This window comes from Megascapheus bottae, chromosome 8 (assembly GCF_031878675.1).
Source record: "Megascapheus bottae isolate mThoBot1 chromosome 8, mThoBot2.hap1, whole genome shotgun sequence".
Lineage (NCBI taxonomy): Eukaryota > Metazoa > Chordata > Mammalia > Rodentia > Geomyidae > Megascapheus > Megascapheus bottae.
In genome coordinates this window covers 18,051,229-18,072,585 of record NC_143516.1, presented here as the reverse complement: position 1 = coordinate 18,072,585, position 21,357 = coordinate 18,051,229, and the positions used below count along the sequence as shown (strand labels likewise).

At 40.0% G+C, this 21,357-nt stretch overlaps 1 protein-coding gene across 1 annotated transcript in view; it reads right to left on the bottom strand.

Moving 5' to 3' along the window:
- Positions 1-819: 819 nt before the first annotated feature.
- Txlnb (taxilin beta) overlaps positions 820-21,357 on the bottom strand; it is a 36,751-nt gene continuing 16,213 nt past the window's right edge. The window contains exons 4-9 of the mRNA XM_090337634.1: positions 18,060-18,254; positions 15,729-15,848; positions 13,234-13,308; positions 6,028-6,120; positions 3,497-3,592; positions 820-1,873 (exon numbers count right to left, since the gene is read on the bottom strand). Coding sequence (XP_090193760.1) covers positions 1,061-1,873; positions 3,497-3,592; positions 6,028-6,120; positions 13,234-13,308; positions 15,729-15,848; positions 18,060-18,254 — 1,392 coding nt within the window. The 3' untranslated portion in view covers positions 820-1,060. The remainder of the gene's footprint in view (positions 1,874-3,496; positions 3,593-6,027; positions 6,121-13,233; positions 13,309-15,728; positions 15,849-18,059; positions 18,255-21,357) is intronic.

Below are 21,357 nucleotides of genomic sequence, written 5' to 3'. Positions count from 1 at the left end.
GGTCACCTCTGTGTCCATGTCGTTCATGGACTTGCAGTCTAGCATGTTGCTATTTTGGAGTTTCACCACTTGGTGAATTTACTGATCTCACATTGGCTTATTTATTTCTGCTCCATATAGTGATCGCCTAAATAAATAAAGTTCTGATTCATGAAGCTTTAGTCTCCTGTAGTACAAGTACAAATAAGACATGTTTTTTTTTTGGGGGGGGGCAGGTCATGGGGCTTGAACTCTGGCCTGGGCGCTGTCCCTGAGCTCTTCAGCTCAAGGCTATCGCCCTACCCTTGAGCCATAGCCCCACTTCCCATTTTCTAATGATTAATTGGAGATAAGAGTTTCATGGCTTTGTATTGCCCCAGCTGGCTTTGAACCATGATCCTCAGATCTCAGCCTCCTGAGAAGCTAGGATTACAGGCGTGAGCCACCATGCCCAGCTTTAGACATAATTTTTTGATTAGCTTCTAAAGATCTTGTGTAGAGAAAAATACATAATGGGTGAGAGAAATAATTTGTAATATAAATGGATATACCTGAATATAAAAAATGTGTGTAAGCAAATATGTATGTATCACATTTTACATATGTGAATAGATACAATATACTCAAATACCCACATGTATATATGGTTCATTACATTACTTAATAGAAAGTAGACATCTGTTATTATAGGGATTCTTGAACTTTTATAGAAATAAATGCAACATCACATTGTCAGTATTTATATATTTTCACTGAGAGTCTTGAAACATCAAATCATACTGCCAATTTAGAAACTGGATAAAGTATATTCTTAATGGAAAAGTAATATACACTGTTATTGTATGCTTTGCTGACATTTGGCAAACTTATTCTGTCACTCAATGTTAAATAGAAATGTTCAACTTGAGTTATGAATTGAGAACCTAAAGCAGAGGCTGAATGTGCCTTGAATAATATTTAAATAAAAGGTCTCCATCCTCTCTTTCATTTGACATACCCATTGCTTAATGCCTTTTCCAGGGAGGGTCTGCCATGATGAGACTCAAAGTTAGGAAGAGAACCTTTGAAGGCACAGTGGTGCTTAGTCCACCCCTTCCAGTTTGCTGTCACCTACTTTGGGCAGAGGGGGCTGGGCAGAAGACTCCAGGGGCAGTTCCCTGGAGGCTGCTTGTGTGGGCTGCCCCTGGGGCTCACATGCAGGTACCTTGGCTGGAACTTGATTACTGGCTGCGGAGGGGGGATCAGGATCATTTGTCTCTATCTGCAGTAGGGAGACCTGAGCTGGAGACTGCGGGGCCTCATGAGAAGTTTCTCCACTTGCCTCCAGCTGGGCTAGGGAGGCCTTGGCTGGGGGTTGTGGTAATGGACTTGAAGCCTGTGCCTCAGTGGAGAGACCCTGGGGCTCTCCTCTTGACCCTTTGGGGGCGTTAATGGCCATAGTGGAGGGTATTTCAGCCTGGCCTCTTCCAGGCTCTGTCTGAGGAACTGGGAGAGGCAGAAGGCTCTGTAACTCTCCAGGAGGGATCTGAGGGGCTTGTTTAGGCTTCTGGAGGGCAAGCTCGGCGCCTTCCCGAGGACCACTCAGTTCTGCTTGTGTTTCTGATGGGTCCAGCATGGACTCTGGATGATGGGTAACCATGAAAGAGGCGGCCAGATTCTTGACGGCGTCCTGAACGCGGCTGGCTTCCTCTGCGTTCCTCTCTTTCTCTGCACAGGCATTTGACTCTGGCTCCTCGTCGGAGGAATGCTGACTTAGGTCATCTTTCTCAGGCAGCTTTGCTTCTCTGATTTTTTTGTAGAGTTCAGTTCTCTCTTCTTGTAAAGCACGGCAGAGCTTCTCCAGCCTCCCAATTTTCATCACGAAGCACTCGTATTCCTTGGCTCGCAGTGCTTTCTGTGATTTGAACACACACAAAATACAATGCATTAAGAAACAGAATTTCCAGGATACTTTCTGGAAGAAAAGCCTTTGTTCCAGAATTTGTCTGCTCTGGACAGCCAGGTCTCAGAGTGGTGGCTGAACAGATCTGTGGTTGGGGTCAAATTTTTTTTGGTGTGTATGTTGAACTATGGTAGAACTTTTAATCATGGTAGAACTTTATTTTTTCTTTGGGAAAGAAAGATGCTAAGGCTTCTGTTGTGAATTAAGCCAGAGCCTCTCAAATCTTACAGTAGGTGATTTTTAAAACTACTAAAAGCTACGAAATGAATGAGATGGACTCAAACTTGCCCGTAAGCCATGCTTTAAACAATTCATTGATGAAGATACAGATGGGTGTGTGTTAATCCAAGAAACTCTTTGATTTGTGTCGATGACCACTTATATGTCTAAAGACCGTTTCTTTAGAATTGTTCACAATTTAGAATGCATTGTTAGAACAGCAATTATAACCACAGAAATGCATCACATACTAATTCATGACTGCAGTGGCCAAACTATCTTTCTCTAGAAATAATGGTGTATCTATCTGTGCAGAGATGGGTTCTTCATCATCTCACCTCTCACATACTCATTCTCCTTTGAGCTACTCTGTACCTTTAAGACTTTTTTTGGGAAAGAGGGGAGTGTCACATGTAAACTATAAACACTGCCTGTAAGGTCAGTGTCATTTATATTTTCCATTAACAACTGAAAAACAACCGTTTCGATCCCGGTATAATATCAGTATTCAAGTGACAGTTTAAGGAGTTTAAGAACATATTTCTCCATATCTGTCTATAAAATTACTATGCCCTGGTGAATAGGTTGTTTTCATATTTTAGTGTATTCATATTATTGACTATGCCTCTTAGATGCTAGGCATTGGGGAAATTAAAAATTAAGCAAGACCCTCATCATACTTTGCGCGCGCGTGTGTGTGTGTGTGTGTGTGTGTGTGATCCCAGTGCTTGCACTCAGTGCCCAAGAGCTGTCCCTGAGCTTTTTTTTTCATATATTTTTTATTGTAATTAATAGAAGGGTTACATTATATTCACCAGATAGAAGCTGCATTAATTCACATACATTGATACCCTTTCTCATGTCTTGATCCCCATTTCCCTCCCCCCTCACCCTGTCCCTGAGCTTTTTTACTTAAGGTTAATACTCTACCACTTGAGCTACAACTCCAACTTTTGGCTTATTGTTGGTTATTTGGAGATAAGAGTCTCACAGTTTTGCCTGAGCTGGCTTTGAACCATGATCCTCAGATCTCTGTTTCCTGAATAGCTAGAATTACAGGCCTGAGCTACCAGCACCAAGTCCTCATTTTACTTTTGAAGTAAGGCACATCAGGGGATAGCTTTTGTATTAACAAGCATGTGATCAAGGATCATAGAGCTCTTTTATGACACAGAACTAGATTGTACCCTTGCTTTATTATTTTCATGACAATTTAACAGACCATGCCCATGCAAAATTCAGCCTATTTCCCCCCACATGTAATCATTTACATTGTTAGCTTATATTATAAATGTGAATATTTTGACTAGAGAGGAGGGACAGAGGGAATAAAAACTAATAGAAGAATTTCCTCACCTCTTCAATCATGTCCAACAGGGCTTTGTTACAGTTCTCAAACCGGGCTTTCCATGTGGCCGTGTCCTTTTCTAGCCTCTTCATTTTCTTAGTTGTCTGAAGAAATCAGAATGTTTTGTGTTAACTCTGAAGAGTGACTGTATCAGGAAAGCTAGAGTTCCATGTGTGACAGCTACAACAGTCCTTCTGTTACCAGATGCTAAAGCGAACAGATGTTCAGTGTCAAGAATGAAGTTTGTGGAAGAGTCATGATTTATTTCTGAGTTCTGTAGGTCAATAGTGAATGAATGGATTTGTCCCAGAGCCAATTCAAGAGAAAGGGAACTACTTAGGAGCCCATTGTTTCATTGTTGCTCTTCCTTTCATTCAAAGTCAAGATTTTTTTAACCAAGACCCACGAATAACTTGCAATTTGGACCATTTACTATCGCAGTGACAAAGCTGGTGTGGCCTTTAATGCTTGCAATATTGGTAATATCTGAGCACATTGGTCACAGAAAAGCAACTTTCCATATCTTCTACCTGTGTGATTATACATAATTTTGTCTTTAACAGAGTAGTATGCAAAAGGTTCCGTGTTCACCCCTAGTTCATTGGTAGGGAAATGAGACTCATAGCAGTGGAATAATATTGCGAGAGTTAACAGAACAGTGGGCTGGATACAATTCATTTTGTTTCAGTTAGTGAATTTTGTATCTCCGCCTCCTGAGTAGCTAGGCTTATAGGCATGAGCTGCCCGCATCTAATAGTTGGGGGCGGGGGTGTGTGTCTCAATAACTTTGCATCAGTGCTGCTATCCTCATCTCTACTTGTGGAGTAAATGGATTATACATGCAAACTGGAGAAAATTAGCTTTTTACCAAGTATTAACTTGCTTAAGTTTGCTCACTTAATTGTGAAATTATATTATTTCATGAAACTATTTTCCAAGATAGTTGTACCCACAAATCAATTCATTCAAGAATTATTTTTCTTTTCTTCTTTTTCTTAGGGGGTGGTAAGGCAGGACTCAGGTATAAGTCAGAGGTTTGCCTTCTTACACAGCTGTTCTATCATGTGAGCTACACCCTTATCCCTTCTAGCTTAAGGTTATTTTGAGCTAGTGATTCCCGTTCTGCCATTATCTACGTGCACTGTTTATCCTTACTGCATAGATGGAATGACAGGTAGACACCATCTGTGCTCAGATGTTTTTTGGTTGGATTTGAGGTCTTGTGAGTGTTTTGCCTGGGCTGGGTCTAACTGTGAGGCTCCTTTACTCCACCTTCCAAGTAGCTAGGACTACAGAGTTAAGCTGCCACACCCATCAAAACATAGTTCCCGCTGCTGACATTCTTACAAAAACATGCATATCCAAGCCTGGTGCTGGTGGGTCATGCCTGTAATTCCAAGAAGCTACTATCTGAGAATGGTGCTTCAAAGCCATTGCAGGAAAGTCCATGAGACTAGGATCTCCAATTAATCACACACACACACACACACACACACACACACACACACACACACACACATCCTAGAAGTAGAGCTGTGGCTCAAGTGACTTAAGTGCTAGATCTTGAGCAAAAATGTTCATGGACACATGGACAGCAACCAGGATCTGAGTTCAAACCCCAGGACCAGAACAAACAAAACAAAGCAAAATGTTCCATTATAATATTAACGCTTACTCATAGTATGTATTTGTTAAAAACTCTCAAAAATTTGAAACCCCTTTTAAAGTACATTAATTTATAAGAACTTTTCAATCATGTGAATGAGGTAGTATTTTAATTTATAGATAAGAAAAATAAAATTCAGGAGAGGTAAGTGAATTCACTTCTTATTCAACAAGTACTGTCCAGCAGTACTTCTGAGTGCATAAGAATGTACCCCAAACTTAAAATTGGGCTTTCACATCTTTAGTCAGGGGTCTAGAAGGATCCTATCTAATAGTATTTTCTATTCTAATGTTATACTTTTATATAATTATATAAAAGGCCTTTTAGCCGGGTACAGTAGCTCACGCCTATAATCCTAGCTAGGAGGCTGAGATCTGAGGTTTGTGGTTCAAAGCCAGCTGGGGCACTAAATACCATGAGACTCTGATCTCCAGTTAACCAGAAAACTGGAGGTGGTGCTTGGCTCAAGGCGTAAGGCAGTAGCCTTGAGCTGGAGAGCTCAGGGACAAAACCCAGGTCCCAAGTTCAAGTCCCATGACTGAGGAAAAAAAAGTCTTTTATTAACTTTTAGAAGGTTAGACTTTTTAAACTTTAATATATACACCATAATGTTGACCCTTGCTATATACATGTTAGCCATGAAGTAGAAAAATATATTGTTGTTCCACAGTCTGAAATGTATCCTAGAAGTTTTGGGCTCTTGTCAAGATCAATTCACCACAAATTCACCAAAAAATATTACATCTCATTCCTACCTTTAAACACTTCATTACTTCAAGAAATACACTAAAATAGCATGTGGAAAATGAACCCAAAGGAGAATTGCCTGTCAGAATAGAAAATGTCAATACTTCACAGATAATAAGTACTCACTTTATCCATTTCCTGCTTGAAAGTGGCAAACACTTCATTGCTCTTTGTCAGCGTATTCTGGAACTCCTCAAACCTTCCTGAGTAGAGAGTAAGCTATAAACAAAGGAAAGAGGAGAACTATTTTAAGGCTGCATCTAGAACAAAACAATATGTCATGTTCATTATTTGAGAAGTAAAATGATTTAAATTTCTCAGTAGAGTGTTAGGTTCAGTTGTATTATTCACTATAAGATCAACCCAGGTCAGTGAACATGATTGATAGGTTTCCATAAAAGAAGACATTTCATTGTATCATGCCTTCTACCAACAAACATTGTTTTTTCATATATTTTAATTGAAATTAATAGAAGAGTTATATTCACCGGACACAAGGTGTATTACTTCACATACATTGATACCCTTTCTCATGTCTTGGTCCCCATTTCCCTCCCACCACCCCTACCCCTCTTCTTGTTTTCTCCCTTCCCTATCCTATTTCAAATAACTAAATATGCATAGATACAATATATCAGATAACAAGGTGGAATACTGTAACAATATGAGATAACCAAGGTACAGCAAAAGAGATGAGACATAACATAGTACATTAAGGACAACAGTCACTCATTATATGGCTTTTGTTTCTATATCCTGAAGGTCCTTTCATTTAGCGTCATTCTATATGGCCTTATGTATCTAGGTTTTGTTTTATTGTAAATCTCTGCTAGGAGAGCCCAAGGATTATGACAAATGAGGGAAACCATTGAGCCTATGTTCCTTTGAGTCTGGCTTACTTCACTTAATATGATTTTTTCTAAGTCTTTCCATTTCCTAACAAATGTAATTCTTTCAGACAGCAGCATAGAATTCCATTGTGTATAAATACCACATCTTATTGATCCATTCATCAACTGAGGGGCATCTGAGTTGGTTCCATATCTTTGCTATGGTAAATAGTGCTGCAATGAACATCATTGTGCTAGTGGATTTAGTATGTCCTTGTTTCTGGACAATTGGGAAAATGCCAAGTAGTGGAATTGTTGGGTCATAGGGGAGCTCTATGTTTAGTCTTTTGAGGCACTGCCATACTGCTTTCCATAGTGGTTGAACGAGTTTGCACTCTCACCAATAGTGTAGTAGTGATCCCTCCTGGCCACATCCCCTCCAGCATCTGTTGTTATTAGTTTTCTTGATCCTGGCCATTCTAACTGGAGTGAGGTGGAATCTTAGAGTTGTTTTGATTTGCATTTTTTTTATGACCAGAGACGTTGAGCATTTCTTCATGTGTCTATAGGCCATTTTTGTTTCTTCTTCAGAGAAGACTCTCTTTAAGTCTTTGGCCCATCTTTTAATGGGATGGTTGTTTCTTTGGAGACTAGTTTTGGAGTGATTCAATTTTTTGAGCTGTTGCTATACTTTAGATAAAACATTAAGGTTTTTGTCATTGTTGTTGTTGTTGTTACTGTTTTTGTCAGTTGTGGGGCTTGAATTCTGGGCCTGATCATTGTCCCTGAGCTTTTCTGCTCAAGGCTACCTCCCTACTCCTTGAAGCACAGTGCCACTTCCAGTTTCCTAGTAGTTACTTGGAGGTAAGAGTCTCATGGACTTCTGCATCTGGGATGGCTTTGAACTTTGATCCTCAGATCTCAGCCTCCTGAGCAGCTAGGATTGCACGCATGAGCCACAGCGTCTGGCATTCATTAAGTATTGAACACACATATGCATGGACTGTAGGCACAAAGGTGTTTGATAAGGGGATTTTGCTCTTGATTTTGTATTCATAATGGGAAGATAATCTCAGACAACTTGACTCGATGGTGATGGGTACAAAGTGCCACATCAGTAGGTACAGTGGGCGATAGTGTGTGACGTGAGTTGGTAGGGAAGGTGTCTTGAAGGCAGGCAGAATGTAGGCAAATGAAAGTGAATGATGAAAGGAAGGTGGAAAGTACAGTTTGTAGTCACGCTAAGCCATTGCCATTTCTGTCTTAGACATTACGCTTTAGTATGCTTATCAATACAGTATTCTAGCCACTGGCTCTTTACAATGATCCCTTCCAACAAAGTCACAGACGAGAGCAGTGAGTGTTGAGGAGAGATGACTTTTCAAATTCTAGGGATTGGCTTTCTTGAGTACGTGGCCTACCATGGAGGTGAAGCATTAAGAAGAGACATTGTGTCCTCACATCTTTTAATTTCCACTTTTGCATTTGAGATGACAATGTGCCCATTGGACTGGGAAGAAAAGTGTTTAAATCCCTGCTTGTGAATGACACTAGTAAAATACCAAAATCTTAGTTCTGAAAACTGTATTCAAGTCACTTGTTTTGAGTGAAGAGACTTAACAAAGATGAATTAATATAGTCTCCATTTTCAGGGTCCATAAGGTCCTCAGTTTGTTCCCACAATGTCTTACATGAAAAAGCAAACTTACAGTGCTCGTATTTATGGCTAAACTTTGTGGACTGGGCAGTCTGAAAAAAAACTGATAGTTTCTGTGGGACTCTCATTTCTAAGAGAAGAACACATACATACACTGAAAAGCAGGAGATTAGAACACTCAGTGTTGGGAATGAGTGTTGGAGTAAGTGAAGGAGTTTATGTGAATCAACGCCACCCTAGATTTTTATTTCCAAATAATTCAGAATCATAGACGTTTTAGTATAGGAAGCAACAATAAAATATTAACATAAATACTTTCAATAGGCTAAAATTTTTCCAAATAGAAGTCAAACAATTGTCCATCATTCTAAAAGTTCTCGTTTACCATATATCAGAACTGAAAATATGTTTATTTTTCATCCTTGGCAGAAAGATTAAAGAAGACTGAGTAAAGGGGCATCAAGGAAGTTATTCTAAGAAAATGATCTTGGATTTCACACATACCCACCCAGCATATAAAGTAATAACCCTAGTGTAAACTCTTCAGGGTCTGGCTATCTATACTGTACATTACCTCATTGTTTGTTCCCCAAACCATCTTGAAAGCATCTACAGTAAAATTTACTCATTTATATTCTTTTCTTTTTCTTATCCCCTTTGCCCCTTGAATCTTTTAATAACTTATTACTAATTTCAGCATTTTCACAAATGCAGAGGTGCTCAAAAATGATGGTCTCCAAACTGGTCTTCCCAATCCTTTCTTGCACCCTAGAATTTCAGGCTTCAGTCAGGCAACCTGTATGGTCACCCCCACTCCTAGATGTAACATTGACACAGAAACAATTGCACTTTCAACTTGAACAGTATTGACAGGCATTTGCTTTGTTCATTGTTGTTGTTAATTAATGGCTTTTACTCAGCTGTAGTGACTCCTCTACTTTCTTACATTTACTTACAAAGTTGTTTTCCCTATCATTTCTCCAAGTAAAATCTCTAAGGGGGAAAATTAGAATATTTTTTTTTTTGCCAGTCCTGGGCTTGAGTTCAGGGCCTGAGCACTGTCTTTGGACTTTCTCAAGGCTAGAGCTCTACCACTTGAGCCTCAGCACCACTTCTGGCTTTTTTTTCTCTATGTATGTGGCTGAGGAATCAAACCCAGGTCTTCGTGCATGCTAGGCAAGCACTCTACCACTAGGCCAAACTAACGGCCCTGAAAATTAGAAATTTTAAATTGGAATTTTTGTGAATTAATTGGGCAGGTGTTTTTGTCCCTTTCTCATATTTTCTTGTTGCTGGCTTGTGGCATGAAGAAGACAGAGACATTAAATGTCAAGAAGTGTGTCTTGCACCATTACTGCCTCTTTTGTTTTTTTCCTAGTGACTACTTTTTTTTCACGTCCATTTTGAACAATTTTAATTGTGATAAAATGTACATTATACAATTTATTATTCTGGAGTTGGAGGCATGGCTCAGTTGGTAGTACACTAGCTAGTGAGTGAAAGCAGCAGGTACTAAGTTTGAGTTCCAGTCTGGGACAAAAATATATATCATTCTGAGCATTTCTGAGTATATAGTTCAGTCCTAAGTATGTTCCCATGGCTGTACAGCCAATCTCTAGAAGTTTTCAGGAATGAAAAATGTAAACTCTGTAACCTATTGTCAACTCTCCAGTTCTTCCTTCTAGTAACCCGTATTTAATATTCTGTTTTTCTTTTATCTGACTTATTTTTCCTAAAGTGGTAAAACATATGTGAGTTATATATTTGTCAGGTAACCAGCTTCAATACCATCTTCTAAAAAAATTGTGCTTGCCATTTCCTTAGTGGATATTTGTTCAATTGTACTTTCCCTTCCAGCTATTATGCTGGCACCGTATGCTGGAGTTGACAAGGGATGTTTCTCTTCTCACCCCGGGGTTTCAGAGAAGTCAGCAGAGGACAGCCCGAGGTTGTGGGCAGTAGTTTTCCTACCAGAGGCAGAATTAGAAACAAACCACTCTATTTTTCAATGTCATCATAATTGCTTCAACATTTCATTTTTAAGTGGGGCAAGGGACTCACACACCGTTTTAACTGAACACTGAATTTTAATTATAAACACAGGAAACTATACTCATGTCCAGGAATTGTTTCCACTAGCCTGTGAAAAATGGTGAGGAGACAGTGCAAAGTGTATGGTAGAGTTGTTTCAGGGGCTGTCCTCTCATCCTGGAGAGACAAGGGAGAGGTCTCCTGATTTTAGAGAACACAATCACAGATTTTTACCAATGTCCTCACTTATCTTCCCCTTCCTGTGGTGGTTTCGGCCTGCGCTGTCAGATATTGCTGAATTTCCACATTGGCTGCTGTCTGCATCCTTATTGATCCAATGAACACATCCTTTGTAGTGACAATTGTATGCCATTGATCATCTCTGACACTCTGTCACCTCAGTCTATTAACCGAAAGCCAGACATCGCTTTCCTAAGTAAGAAACATGTTCCCATCTGGCCAGCTGTTACCTTATGAATAAAATGTGACTTCGGTATAAGGAACCAATGTCAGCTGTCCTTGAGATTTCTCATGCTCAGGTCTTAGAAATGGAGACGAGGGCTCACACCCCTTTACAGAGTGAAAAACCAAAAGAAATGTGTGAACGCTATGCAAGATTATTTGTGGTAAGTTTTGTTTTTCAAGGTTCTATGTTTTTTGACACAAAGCCTTGTTTATGTTGCCTCAGCCTCAAGTGAGCCTCTAGCTGCATGCAGCTCAGATCGTCCTACTGCAGCCCCCTGGGCAGCAGAGACCGTGAGTGTGTGCTACCATACCCGGCAAAAGTTTACAAATAATAATGCTGATGTTTTTGGCGGGGGGACTTGCTTAATAAATATTATACATAATGAATAGAGCCTTTTTTTCCTTCTTGAAGATTAATTTTTTGAGTTTTGAAATTCCTGCTTTTGTTCTAAAGAGAAAAACAAAAGAGTCCTGGCAACTTGAGTGACAGCCTGCATTGTAGAAAATGATGGGCAAAGGAAGAAAAGTTAGTGTTCATGAAGTCAGGAGTCAAGTTCTTCACATTCATCTCCCAGAGCTGATTGGGGTCTTGAGATCTTCTTAAAAGGTTTTCAATTTATGACTCTCTTTGCCTTGTATTTTCTTATGTGATTCATACCTATGAAATACTATACTAGCTCACACACTGGTTACTAGTTAGCATTTCAGTAACATTATAGATATCACTGGAAGGTGAGTCAGCTCAGGCAGTGATTCTTCAATTTCATATTGATAGTTGACTATACACTATCATTTAGAAGCCTGACCAGCATTGAGTAAATCTGCAGTAGATATGAGTTGAATTAATTGTGCTTGTTAGGAACAAGGAACTGGTCGGGTACTTTGACAAATAATTTAGTAAATGACTGCATATATAACATATTTACTAGTTTGTATGTTTGTTGGCCCTGGGACTTGAACTCAGGCTAGGCACTGTCCCTGGGCTTTTATTTCTCGAGGTTAGTGCTCTACCTCTTAAGGTTATAGCTCCACTTCTGGCTTTTTTTTTTTTTTTTGGTGGGTAATTGGAGATAAAATTCTCACTTTCCTGCCTGAGCTGGCTTTAACTTTGATACTCAGATCTCAGCTTCCTGATTAGCTAGGATTATAGGCATGAGCCACCGGGGTATGGTGTTATGCCTTTTTTTTTTTTTGCCAGTCCTGGCCTTGAACTCAGGGCCTGAGCACTGTCACTGGGCTTTTTCAAGGCTAGTGCTCTACCACTTGAGCCACAGCAGCATTTCCACCTTTTTTTTTTTTTTTTTTGCCAGTCCTGGGCTTGAGCTCAGGGCCTAAGCACCACTTCCAGCTTTTTTCTATGTATGTGGTACCGAGGAATTGAACCTGGGTCTTCATGCATGCTAGGCAAACACTTTAACCACTAGGCCAAACTCCCGGCACATTTCCAGCTTTTTTCTATGTATGTGGTATCCAGGAATTGAACCCAGGTTTTGATGCATGCTAGGCAAGCATTCTACCACTAGGCCAAACTCCCAGCCCCAATCTTTTTTTTTTTTTTTTAACACTAGAAAGCATTAGGCATTCCCAGAGGCTCTAGTTTGATACTTCATACTACAGCCAAGGAAAGTTAGTCTCATGAAGGTGGGGGAGAGTTGCATAAGCTCACATAGAGAGATAGGATTCTGATTTTGGTTCCTGGATTCTGTCCAGGATTGAGCAATGAATGAGGTTCAAGGGCAAATCTAGAACCCTTGATAGGTTCTTTCCCCAGCTTCAAATGGTAGGATTTGGAGATTGGATTGCACCTTTGTGTTTTTGGATTGCACCTTTATTTATTTATTTTTTTGTAGATCATTACAACCCTAGATTCTTGTGTCACTTGAATAAATCACTCCTCAGCTCAGACTATAATCATGTTAATAGACTCTTCTCAAGTCCATTATCAATATTTAGCATAGAACAGACTATATAATAGATGGTTAACTGGAGAGAAGAGTCTCATGGACTTTCGTCCTCCAATTGGCTTTGAACCGTGATCCTCAGCTCTCAGCCTCCTGAGTAGCTAGGATTACAGGAGTGAGCCATGGTGTCCTGCTGACTGGCCATTTTAATGTCATCATTTGTCCACAAAGGTTCTTGGTGTAAAATATGTTCTTTTCATAGATGTAATATAATATTTTTATTTCTACTTAAAAATAATAAACCTGAGTTGTTTTACTTTTCTAGCTTTTGCCCCCCACATGCTCTGTTACTTGTGAGGCTGTGTGCAAAGGCCCCTCTGGTCCCAGCCTCATGGTGAGGCTGAGCGAGGTCAGACTGAACCATGATGCCCTGCTGACCCCACTTTACCTGAGCTTGCAGCACTGTCTCTTGCTCCTTCAGCACTTTGGCCTGAAGTTTCCACTCTGCTGCCTGGTTCAGCAACTGGAAAAAGACAGAATACAAGGGAAGAATGTCAGATTTATTTTTTTAAATTAATTTTTCTTTGTGCTGGCGCTGAGGCTTGAACTTAGGGCCTGAGTACTCTCTCTTAGTCTTTTCACTCAAAACTTGTACTCTACCATTTGAGCCACAGCTCCACTTTTGGCTTTTGTTTGTTCATTGGAGGTCAGATTCTCACAACCTTTCTACCCTGACTGGCTTTGGATCGTGATCCCCCCATCTCAGCTTCCTGAGTAACTAGGATTGCAGTCATGAGCTATTTAATACCTAGCTTTCAAATTATTCTTAATTACCTGCAAATTGGGTAATTTTAATTGCCTGCAAATTGGCTAAAGCTTAATTTCTTTCATACATCTGGTTGGAACTTTAATCTGAGAAAGCTAAAAAATAGTTTAACATTTTGATTTTTTTAATTTAGATTTTTAATTAAAAACTAGTAGTTTTAATTTGAACAACCCTTTCCCAATCAAGCATGAATCACATAAAATTCAACCTTCTACCAAATTCTGGAGGATTCTCTAGCATCCTCTTCAGCTAATATCAATCCCTTCCTAATCATCTCTTGAGCCTCTCCCCACTTGGCTATGACTGGCGGCAGTTGCTTCTTTACCTTAGCACAGCAGTTCTCCGAGACTTTGAGCTTCACTACAGTGCGAACAATACTGTAAGTGATTTACATTTTATCTTAATTGCATCTGAATATGTACAGGGCATGTTAAAAGACAGATCCTTCTTGGGGCTAAGATCTAAGAAGTGTAGAGTGGCGCTGAACCTTTTGCTTCTAGTAGATACCCAGGATGCTTTGGATCTAGGAGTCTTGTAGATTGTATTTTGAAAACAAACAAACAGAAGTTTGTCCAATTGTTCTAAGTGCTACTCTCTGGAGATTTATAAAGGAAGAGGCTTTATCCCTTCCCTGGTCAGGCTTGGTCAGAAGTAAGCCCTGAATCGGTGGAATTGTGATAGGTGCCATTAGCATCACATCGACATGCACTTATGTAAAATATGTTCTTTTAGTTTAAGATGTGTGTCGGTTTTAATGTTGACCTGTGGCCTTGGCATTGTTCTATAAAATTCACAATGGATGATATGTCATATAAGACTTCTAGTTGTTGTTTTTTAAACATGCTATCACCTAAAGATAATTATGAAGTACACTTGATTGATTCTAGGCGAGACTTAGGGCAGCTGCATGTGGGACCTGCAGTGGTCTTTTTGAGCCAGGTGGGACTGTTGTCCTGGCTTGGAGGGAAGCAGGTGGTGGCTTATTAAGACCCCCAGCTCAGGCATGGTACCTCACTGCTCTCCTGATGAAGTTGCACTGAGTTGGAAGCCATGCACATGGCCAGCTTTGAGGTCTCAGGGGCCTCCTATCTTGGACTCAGATCTGTCATTTTGCTAAGCCAGGGTAGGAAAATGTGGTAGTGTGCTAGCTCCTCACTAAGGCCGGGTCCCCCTCATCCCCAGGATCCTTCATCCACATCTTTGTCTTAATCCCCCTCCGCCATGTCTCATGCATTCCATATGAAAGTACTACTGTCCTGTATGAAGTGTGTGTTATCTCAGAGGGTATCTGTTTCCTTGGATTTGGAGAAATAATTGAATGCTGTATTTCTTTAAGAGCTAGATGGGATCCATTTCTTAGCGCCTAGCTTTCTAATATGAAATAGCCACACATGCCGGGCGCGGTGGCTCACACCTGTAATCCTAGCTACTGAGGATGCTGAGAGCGGAGGATCATGCCTTAACCCTCTGAATACTGGGATTACAAGCATATGCCACCATGACTGGCTCCATACTGCTTTCCAAACCATATAAGATAAAGCAGTGTTAATAATTGCCTACCTCTGTGAGTTCATTGTAAACCTTTCCCTACTTGGTCAACGCGCTCTGGCTCCTCTGACCTTTTGCTGTTTTTGGAACTTGGCAGCCCCTATTGGGTAGGGCTTAGTTCCAGTGTCCTCCACCCATTTGGGATAACCCGATTTAAAGTAGATCCTCTCCTTTGATTCCTTTTCTGGTCTTCTTTATTTTTATAGATAACAATGCTCTCTGAAACTATTGGCTGCCTGCTCCAAGTCAGACTCTAATCTGCCTGGAGGGAGATAAGCTTTCTCTGTCTTGTTCATAGCTATACTCTCATACCTAAAATGGGCTCAGGAGATGACAGGTACTTCAAACAATTCATTGAATAGTCCTTGGAGTATTTTATGTGAGAAGTAGTGTATGGTACTTTGAACAACCAGTTAGTTCTAGTACTCCGAAGAAGTGCGTGTGTGGGGGGGATGGTTCTTCCTTTATCCATCTAGGGCTCTTTATCTATGATTGGAAACACCTTTGTTACAGAGAGTCTGTGACACCAAGGTAGACCAGGTATGCACACCAACTAAAATGATAAGTACATATTCCTTCTCTCGATTGTGTCTCTCCTCTGCTTCCTTCATCAGCTCTTGGGCCTGCTCAAGTTTCGCATCCACCAGCTTCTGCTGCAGTTCTCTGTGCTTAAATATTTTGTCCAGATGCTAGGGAAAAATAAAGAACACAAGGAAACAAAAATAATTCACATGACCACAAATTCTGTTTTGAGATTTAACAAGTGTGTGGAATAAATGAGCTGGCATTGCTGCATGTGCCGTGGGAACCACAAGGAGGGAGGTGCCAGAGGCCAGCCCTGTTAATGCCTAACGATTTGAACATTGTTATTAGTGTGTGTGTGTGTGTGTGTGTGTGTGTGTGTGTGTGTCTGTATGCATGTGTGCCAGTATTGGGACTTTAGCTCAATGTGTGGGCATTATCCTTTTTTATAAATTCAAGGCTAACATTCTACCACTTCAGCCACAGCTCTACTTCCAGCTTTTTTGGTGATTACTTTGAAATAAGGGTCTCAGGAATAAGGGTGCCAGGCCTGGCTTTGAACCACAATCTCATATCTCAGTTTCTTCAGTAGCTAGGATCACAGGCATGAGCTACCAGTTCCTGGCTAAGATCCTAACATTATTTTTTAAATCTACTAATTAATAGGATGCTATTATGCTAACCATCACAAAGATCTATACTGTGAGCGATAGAGAACTATGTCAGAGGATTTTGGCTTTCTTAACCACGACAGTAACATAATTCATCATCTGTATTATCTGCACTATTGTGAGAAAGCCGTGAGTTAGCACCACATGGTCCTGTGTGTAGGAATGAGTCCCAGGTCCTCAAATTGCACTCTGTCTAGTGGACTGATGTTTTCCTTTGGATCTGAAATGACACCCAAAGGCTATGTGTCTGACTTTCCATTAGTGGGGTGTAGTAGAAAAATGGGAGAAGTGTGGCCTGATTTGTGATTGTGCCCTTGAGGGGAATTATAGATCCTGCTCCTGCCCCTTCCTCTTCCTCTTCCACTTCCTGGCTGCTGAGAAATGAAAAGCTTTGGGCCCATACTTCTCACAATGATGGTTTACTGCCTTGCCACAGGCCTAGAATCAGTGGGGCCAGTGGATATTAGACTTCCAAAGCTCTTGTGGCAAAACAAATCTCTAAGCGCATTATAACACACATTTGTGACAGCTAACACAAGTGAGGATGACACACAAGTGAGGATGACACACAAGTGAGGATGACACACAAGTGAGTCAGGGGCCGCAGAGGAACCTTTTGACCTCTGGGCTTTCTATATAAAGTGAAGTTCCCACTCTGCCGTGTGGAGAAGACTCTCTTGGTCATGAGGCTGTCCCATCAAAAAGAGGCCACATGAAAGTCTGTACCTAGGCTTTACTGATTGTGGGAAGATACAATTAGTGTACCAGGTGGTTCCCATCTGAAGCTCTCTGAAGAGTGTGTTATTTTCCTTTCACATCTTCCTTCCTTCTTTTTCTTTTTCTTTTCTTTTCTTTTTTTAATCTGAACTGGGTTTGATGTGGTTGCATGGCATTTTGATACACGGTGAAGATTTTCCTGTTTACCAAACCACTGGGACCATATGCTCTTGGCTCAGGTTCTTTTTTTCTTTCATAGCATATTGCCAAAAGAGTCACTTTGACTATGTTATGTTATATTTTAAAATGTAAAATTTGGCTAGGAGAGGAAAGGAATATAATCTTAACAAATCCCCCAAGGGGCCATCTGGGGTCTTAAGGACCTTGAAAGTATTAAAAAAATAATCTCAGTTTTTGTGACTATTAGTGATTTTGCCTCTGAGCCTTTGCTTAATATATACAAAATGTGGAAAATACAATCTTTTCTGGTTGATTTAAGACTGAAGACTGAGACAATTAAATGACAGATTATATACAAAGTACAGCAGTTAGCATATTGCCTGACAAAACTGAGTGCCATATAACTAAATCATTATTCTAATTGTTATAGTATTAACACTAATATTGGTTTGTATGCTGTGCAGACCACTGCCTCTTGATTTAGATGATGTAATGATTTTATTAAGAAAATGAGAGCTGTTTTTGTCTACACAGAGCGCATTCTAAAAGGGCTGAGAAAGATTGTTTCCAAGGATAGCCACCCACTTTCTACTTACTGCCTTTACAGTGATTTCAGTTTTGAAGAAATCCAGTTTGAATTTCTGCCAGGCATTTTGTAAGTGCCATCTGTCTAGACGTAAAGGAAATCCAATCCTAACCATTCATCAGTCAAGGCCGGTGGTGACTGTGGTTACTAAGCAAGTTCCACACCTTCACAACCCAGATCCTGACCTACGTGCAGTTCTTCAAAGGGCTCCATGTGGTTCTCACCTCCTCTCTGAGCTCATACTGATCAATGACGCTTTTCAGTTTTTCTGCAAGCTCTGTGTTCTCTTGACAAAGCTTCATATTCCGTTCACTCTGTTGCTCTATCTGAGCCTGGATATCTGTCAGTGTAGTCTGGAAATGACTTGTGATCTCTTTCCTTTTCTCTTCTTCTTCACGTGCTCGTTGGAGGGTTTCCTCCTGTGAATAAAAAGCCAAATATTTTTGTTATGCTGGCGCACAGGCTTAGAGAACTCTGTGTACCATCACCCAGAGGACCCGGTGTATAGAGTAAATGGAATACCCCCCCCCCCGCCCTCGACCCCAGTTCTTTTGAGCTGAAGCTATCCTATCCCCAAGTAAATAGATGAGCAGAGGTTGTAGCAGTTATGCGCAAGTCACTCAGAGCAGATGCTAGGGGGACCCTGAATTTGATCCTGGTGATGAGCAGGCTTGTTTTAAAGATGATGGGTCCCCTGCCAGATAAATGGACTGTAGTGATTCTGACAAATAGTCACACAGTTCTGATAGTTCCACTATGGCCTGGAAAAAAGGCCCCTTAACTTGAATGATGGGATAAATCATGTTCCTTTTGTTCCTTTAGAAAGGCACAGGAAGAGGAGTGATAGGGCTAAAATTCTTCTATAAAAACCATGTCGTATTAACCACAGGGTTGTCATATCCAGGTTTTATAAAGGTGTTATAGTAATGTAAACTTGTTCTTGGTATCAGAAAGCTTAAAAAGGGAAAAGTGTGAGTGTGTGTGTGTGTGTGTGTGTGTGTGTGAATAAAGCTATTAAAATAGTCTGGGCACTGGTGGCTCACGCCTGTAATCCTAGCTACTCAAGAGGCTGAGATCTGAGGATCATGGTTCAAAGCCAGTCTGGGCACTAAAGTCCATGAGTCTCTTATCTCCAATTAATCACCAGAAAACCACAAGTGGTGCTGTGGCTCAAGTGGTAGAGCACTAGCCTTAAGCTGAAGAACTCTGGGACAGTGCCTAGGCCTAGAGTTAAGCCCCAATACTGACCAAAAAGTACAACAAAAAAAGATATTAAAATATAAAAGGAAATTTTCTAAGTAAGCTGGGTATTTTATTTCTGGAAGACAAATTCTATGTGTTACATTGAGTAATTTAAATAGTCAATATAGCATTTGAATCTAAAAGTAATATTGTTCTAAGTTTCTTTATCTCTAAAATAAAATAGCTGATCTCTCCCCAATCCTTTGTTAACAGAGACTTGTAAATTAGTTTTTATATTATTTTTGTTCTCTTTTCCCCCTGAAATCAAAACTCTACATTCATTGCTTGACATTAACAATATGCCCAATTTCCTTCTACATCTACATTGAGAATTATTTGCTTTGTGATTATTCCTCTCATTCTTTTAGAATAAAAGGAGTTGATCTTGGTACATCATACCAAAGATAGACATACTGACGACAAATGACACAGGCATTTTAGAATTCTTTTCAGCTCTGATTGATTGTTAATATGAAAGCTTGCTTCATTGTTGGCAAGTAAAAATATACTGCATTTGGTTGCCTACCAAGTTCAAATTATACAATAGGATTTTAAAAAAGAAATAATTACTTTAGCAGGAGTAATTGCACAAATCTTTATTACAATAGAACAATGTGATCAAAATAAAAACTGATCCTGAAAATACGTGCTCTGAAAACATTTTATCACTGGGCTTTCATCTTTTCTATACAATTTTAAACCATTTCCTATCCCTGACATGGCCATGAGTCTTGTAATTCAGTTTTGTTATAAACTTTAGTCTAGCAATAACTCCTCAGGGATATTGTGAAAGGTAGTTATACTTCCAAATATGAAGAAATGAAATGATATGGCATTCCCTGAACTAATGTCTACTATATATGTGTTACTAAAGATTACTATTGCTATTCGTTAAGAGCAATAAAATAGGCATGCAAGAGTGACTTTCATCTCATTGTTTCTGATAAGCTTAGAGGTCAAGAAGTTCTGAATTACACGACTACAGACCATGATGTGAACTGTAGGTGAACTGATAAAGATCCCATCCACAGGGAAGCTGGCTGCCTAAAGAAGGAGCAGATGTTAGGATGCCACTACACTCGTGGTCAACTACTGTACCACACTCAATCCTGGCCACAAAAGGGACATCTTCCATTCCTTCTTTGTCCTCTCTCCTCTTCCTCTCTTCTCTGTTTTTTCTTCTCTCTCTTGCTTCTTCCTCCCATTCCCTTCCCTTCTCATCTTTTCTTCCTCTCTCTTTTTTGAGAAAGGGTTTTACTGTGGAGGCCAGCCTGTTTCAGACTTTTGATCTCATATTTCCACCTCCTGAGTGCTCATATTATAGATTATACCACCCCACCTGCCTATACTGTTTCTTAATGAGATAGAAAAAAATCTAGCTGGGTACTGCTGGCTCATACCTGTAATCCTAGCTACTCAGAATGCTGAGATCAGAGGATCACTGTTTGAAGACAGTCTGGGTAGAAAAGTCCCTATGAGACTTATTTCCAATTAACCACCAGAAAACTAGAAGTGGTGCTCAAGTGGTAGACTGCTAGCCTTGAGGTGAAGTGCTCAGGGACAGCACCCAGGCCCAGAGTTCAAGTCCCATGACTGACCAAAAAAAAAAAAAAAGTCAAGTACATCATTCAACATGAAACAAAAGTCAGTAATGCAAATAAGGATGAAGGACACAGTTTTTATGACTGCCATAGCAGATCTTAGATCTGGTGCTATGCCTAGCACATCCATAGGTATTCAGTTAATATTTATTTAATTAAATGACACATTGTCAATTTAGATACAGACACATGAGTAGCTTGGAAGAACTGATGGCTGTTGGCCTTTGCACACTAAAAATTTTGTGTTATTAATTTCCTTAGCAAAACCTTTTCCCCGAGATACATCTCTCACTAGACAAGTCTTTCCAATATTGTTTTAGACTCAAATGTGTTACTTCAAAGATATGTAGTTTTTTGTTAAAATTAGCACACTATACTTTCACTAAACTATTCTGACTTGTGTGGGTTTTGTGTGGGCTTTTATCTTAATGGAGAACAGTTTTAATAAGACACAGTGAAGGTTAAAGCAAATGGTGGTAGAAAGACCTGGATATGCATTGTCTCTCTGTCTTCCCAGGATTCTATTTCATGGGTGTTAAATTCAGGTGCTGACACTGTCTTACTAGTATAGCCAAAAAGGTCATACCACGCTGAACTTTCTGACGATAATATCTATAATTGCTGGACCAAATAATGCAAGAAACAGCCATGTAAACACATTGGCAAAGCAAGAAAATTA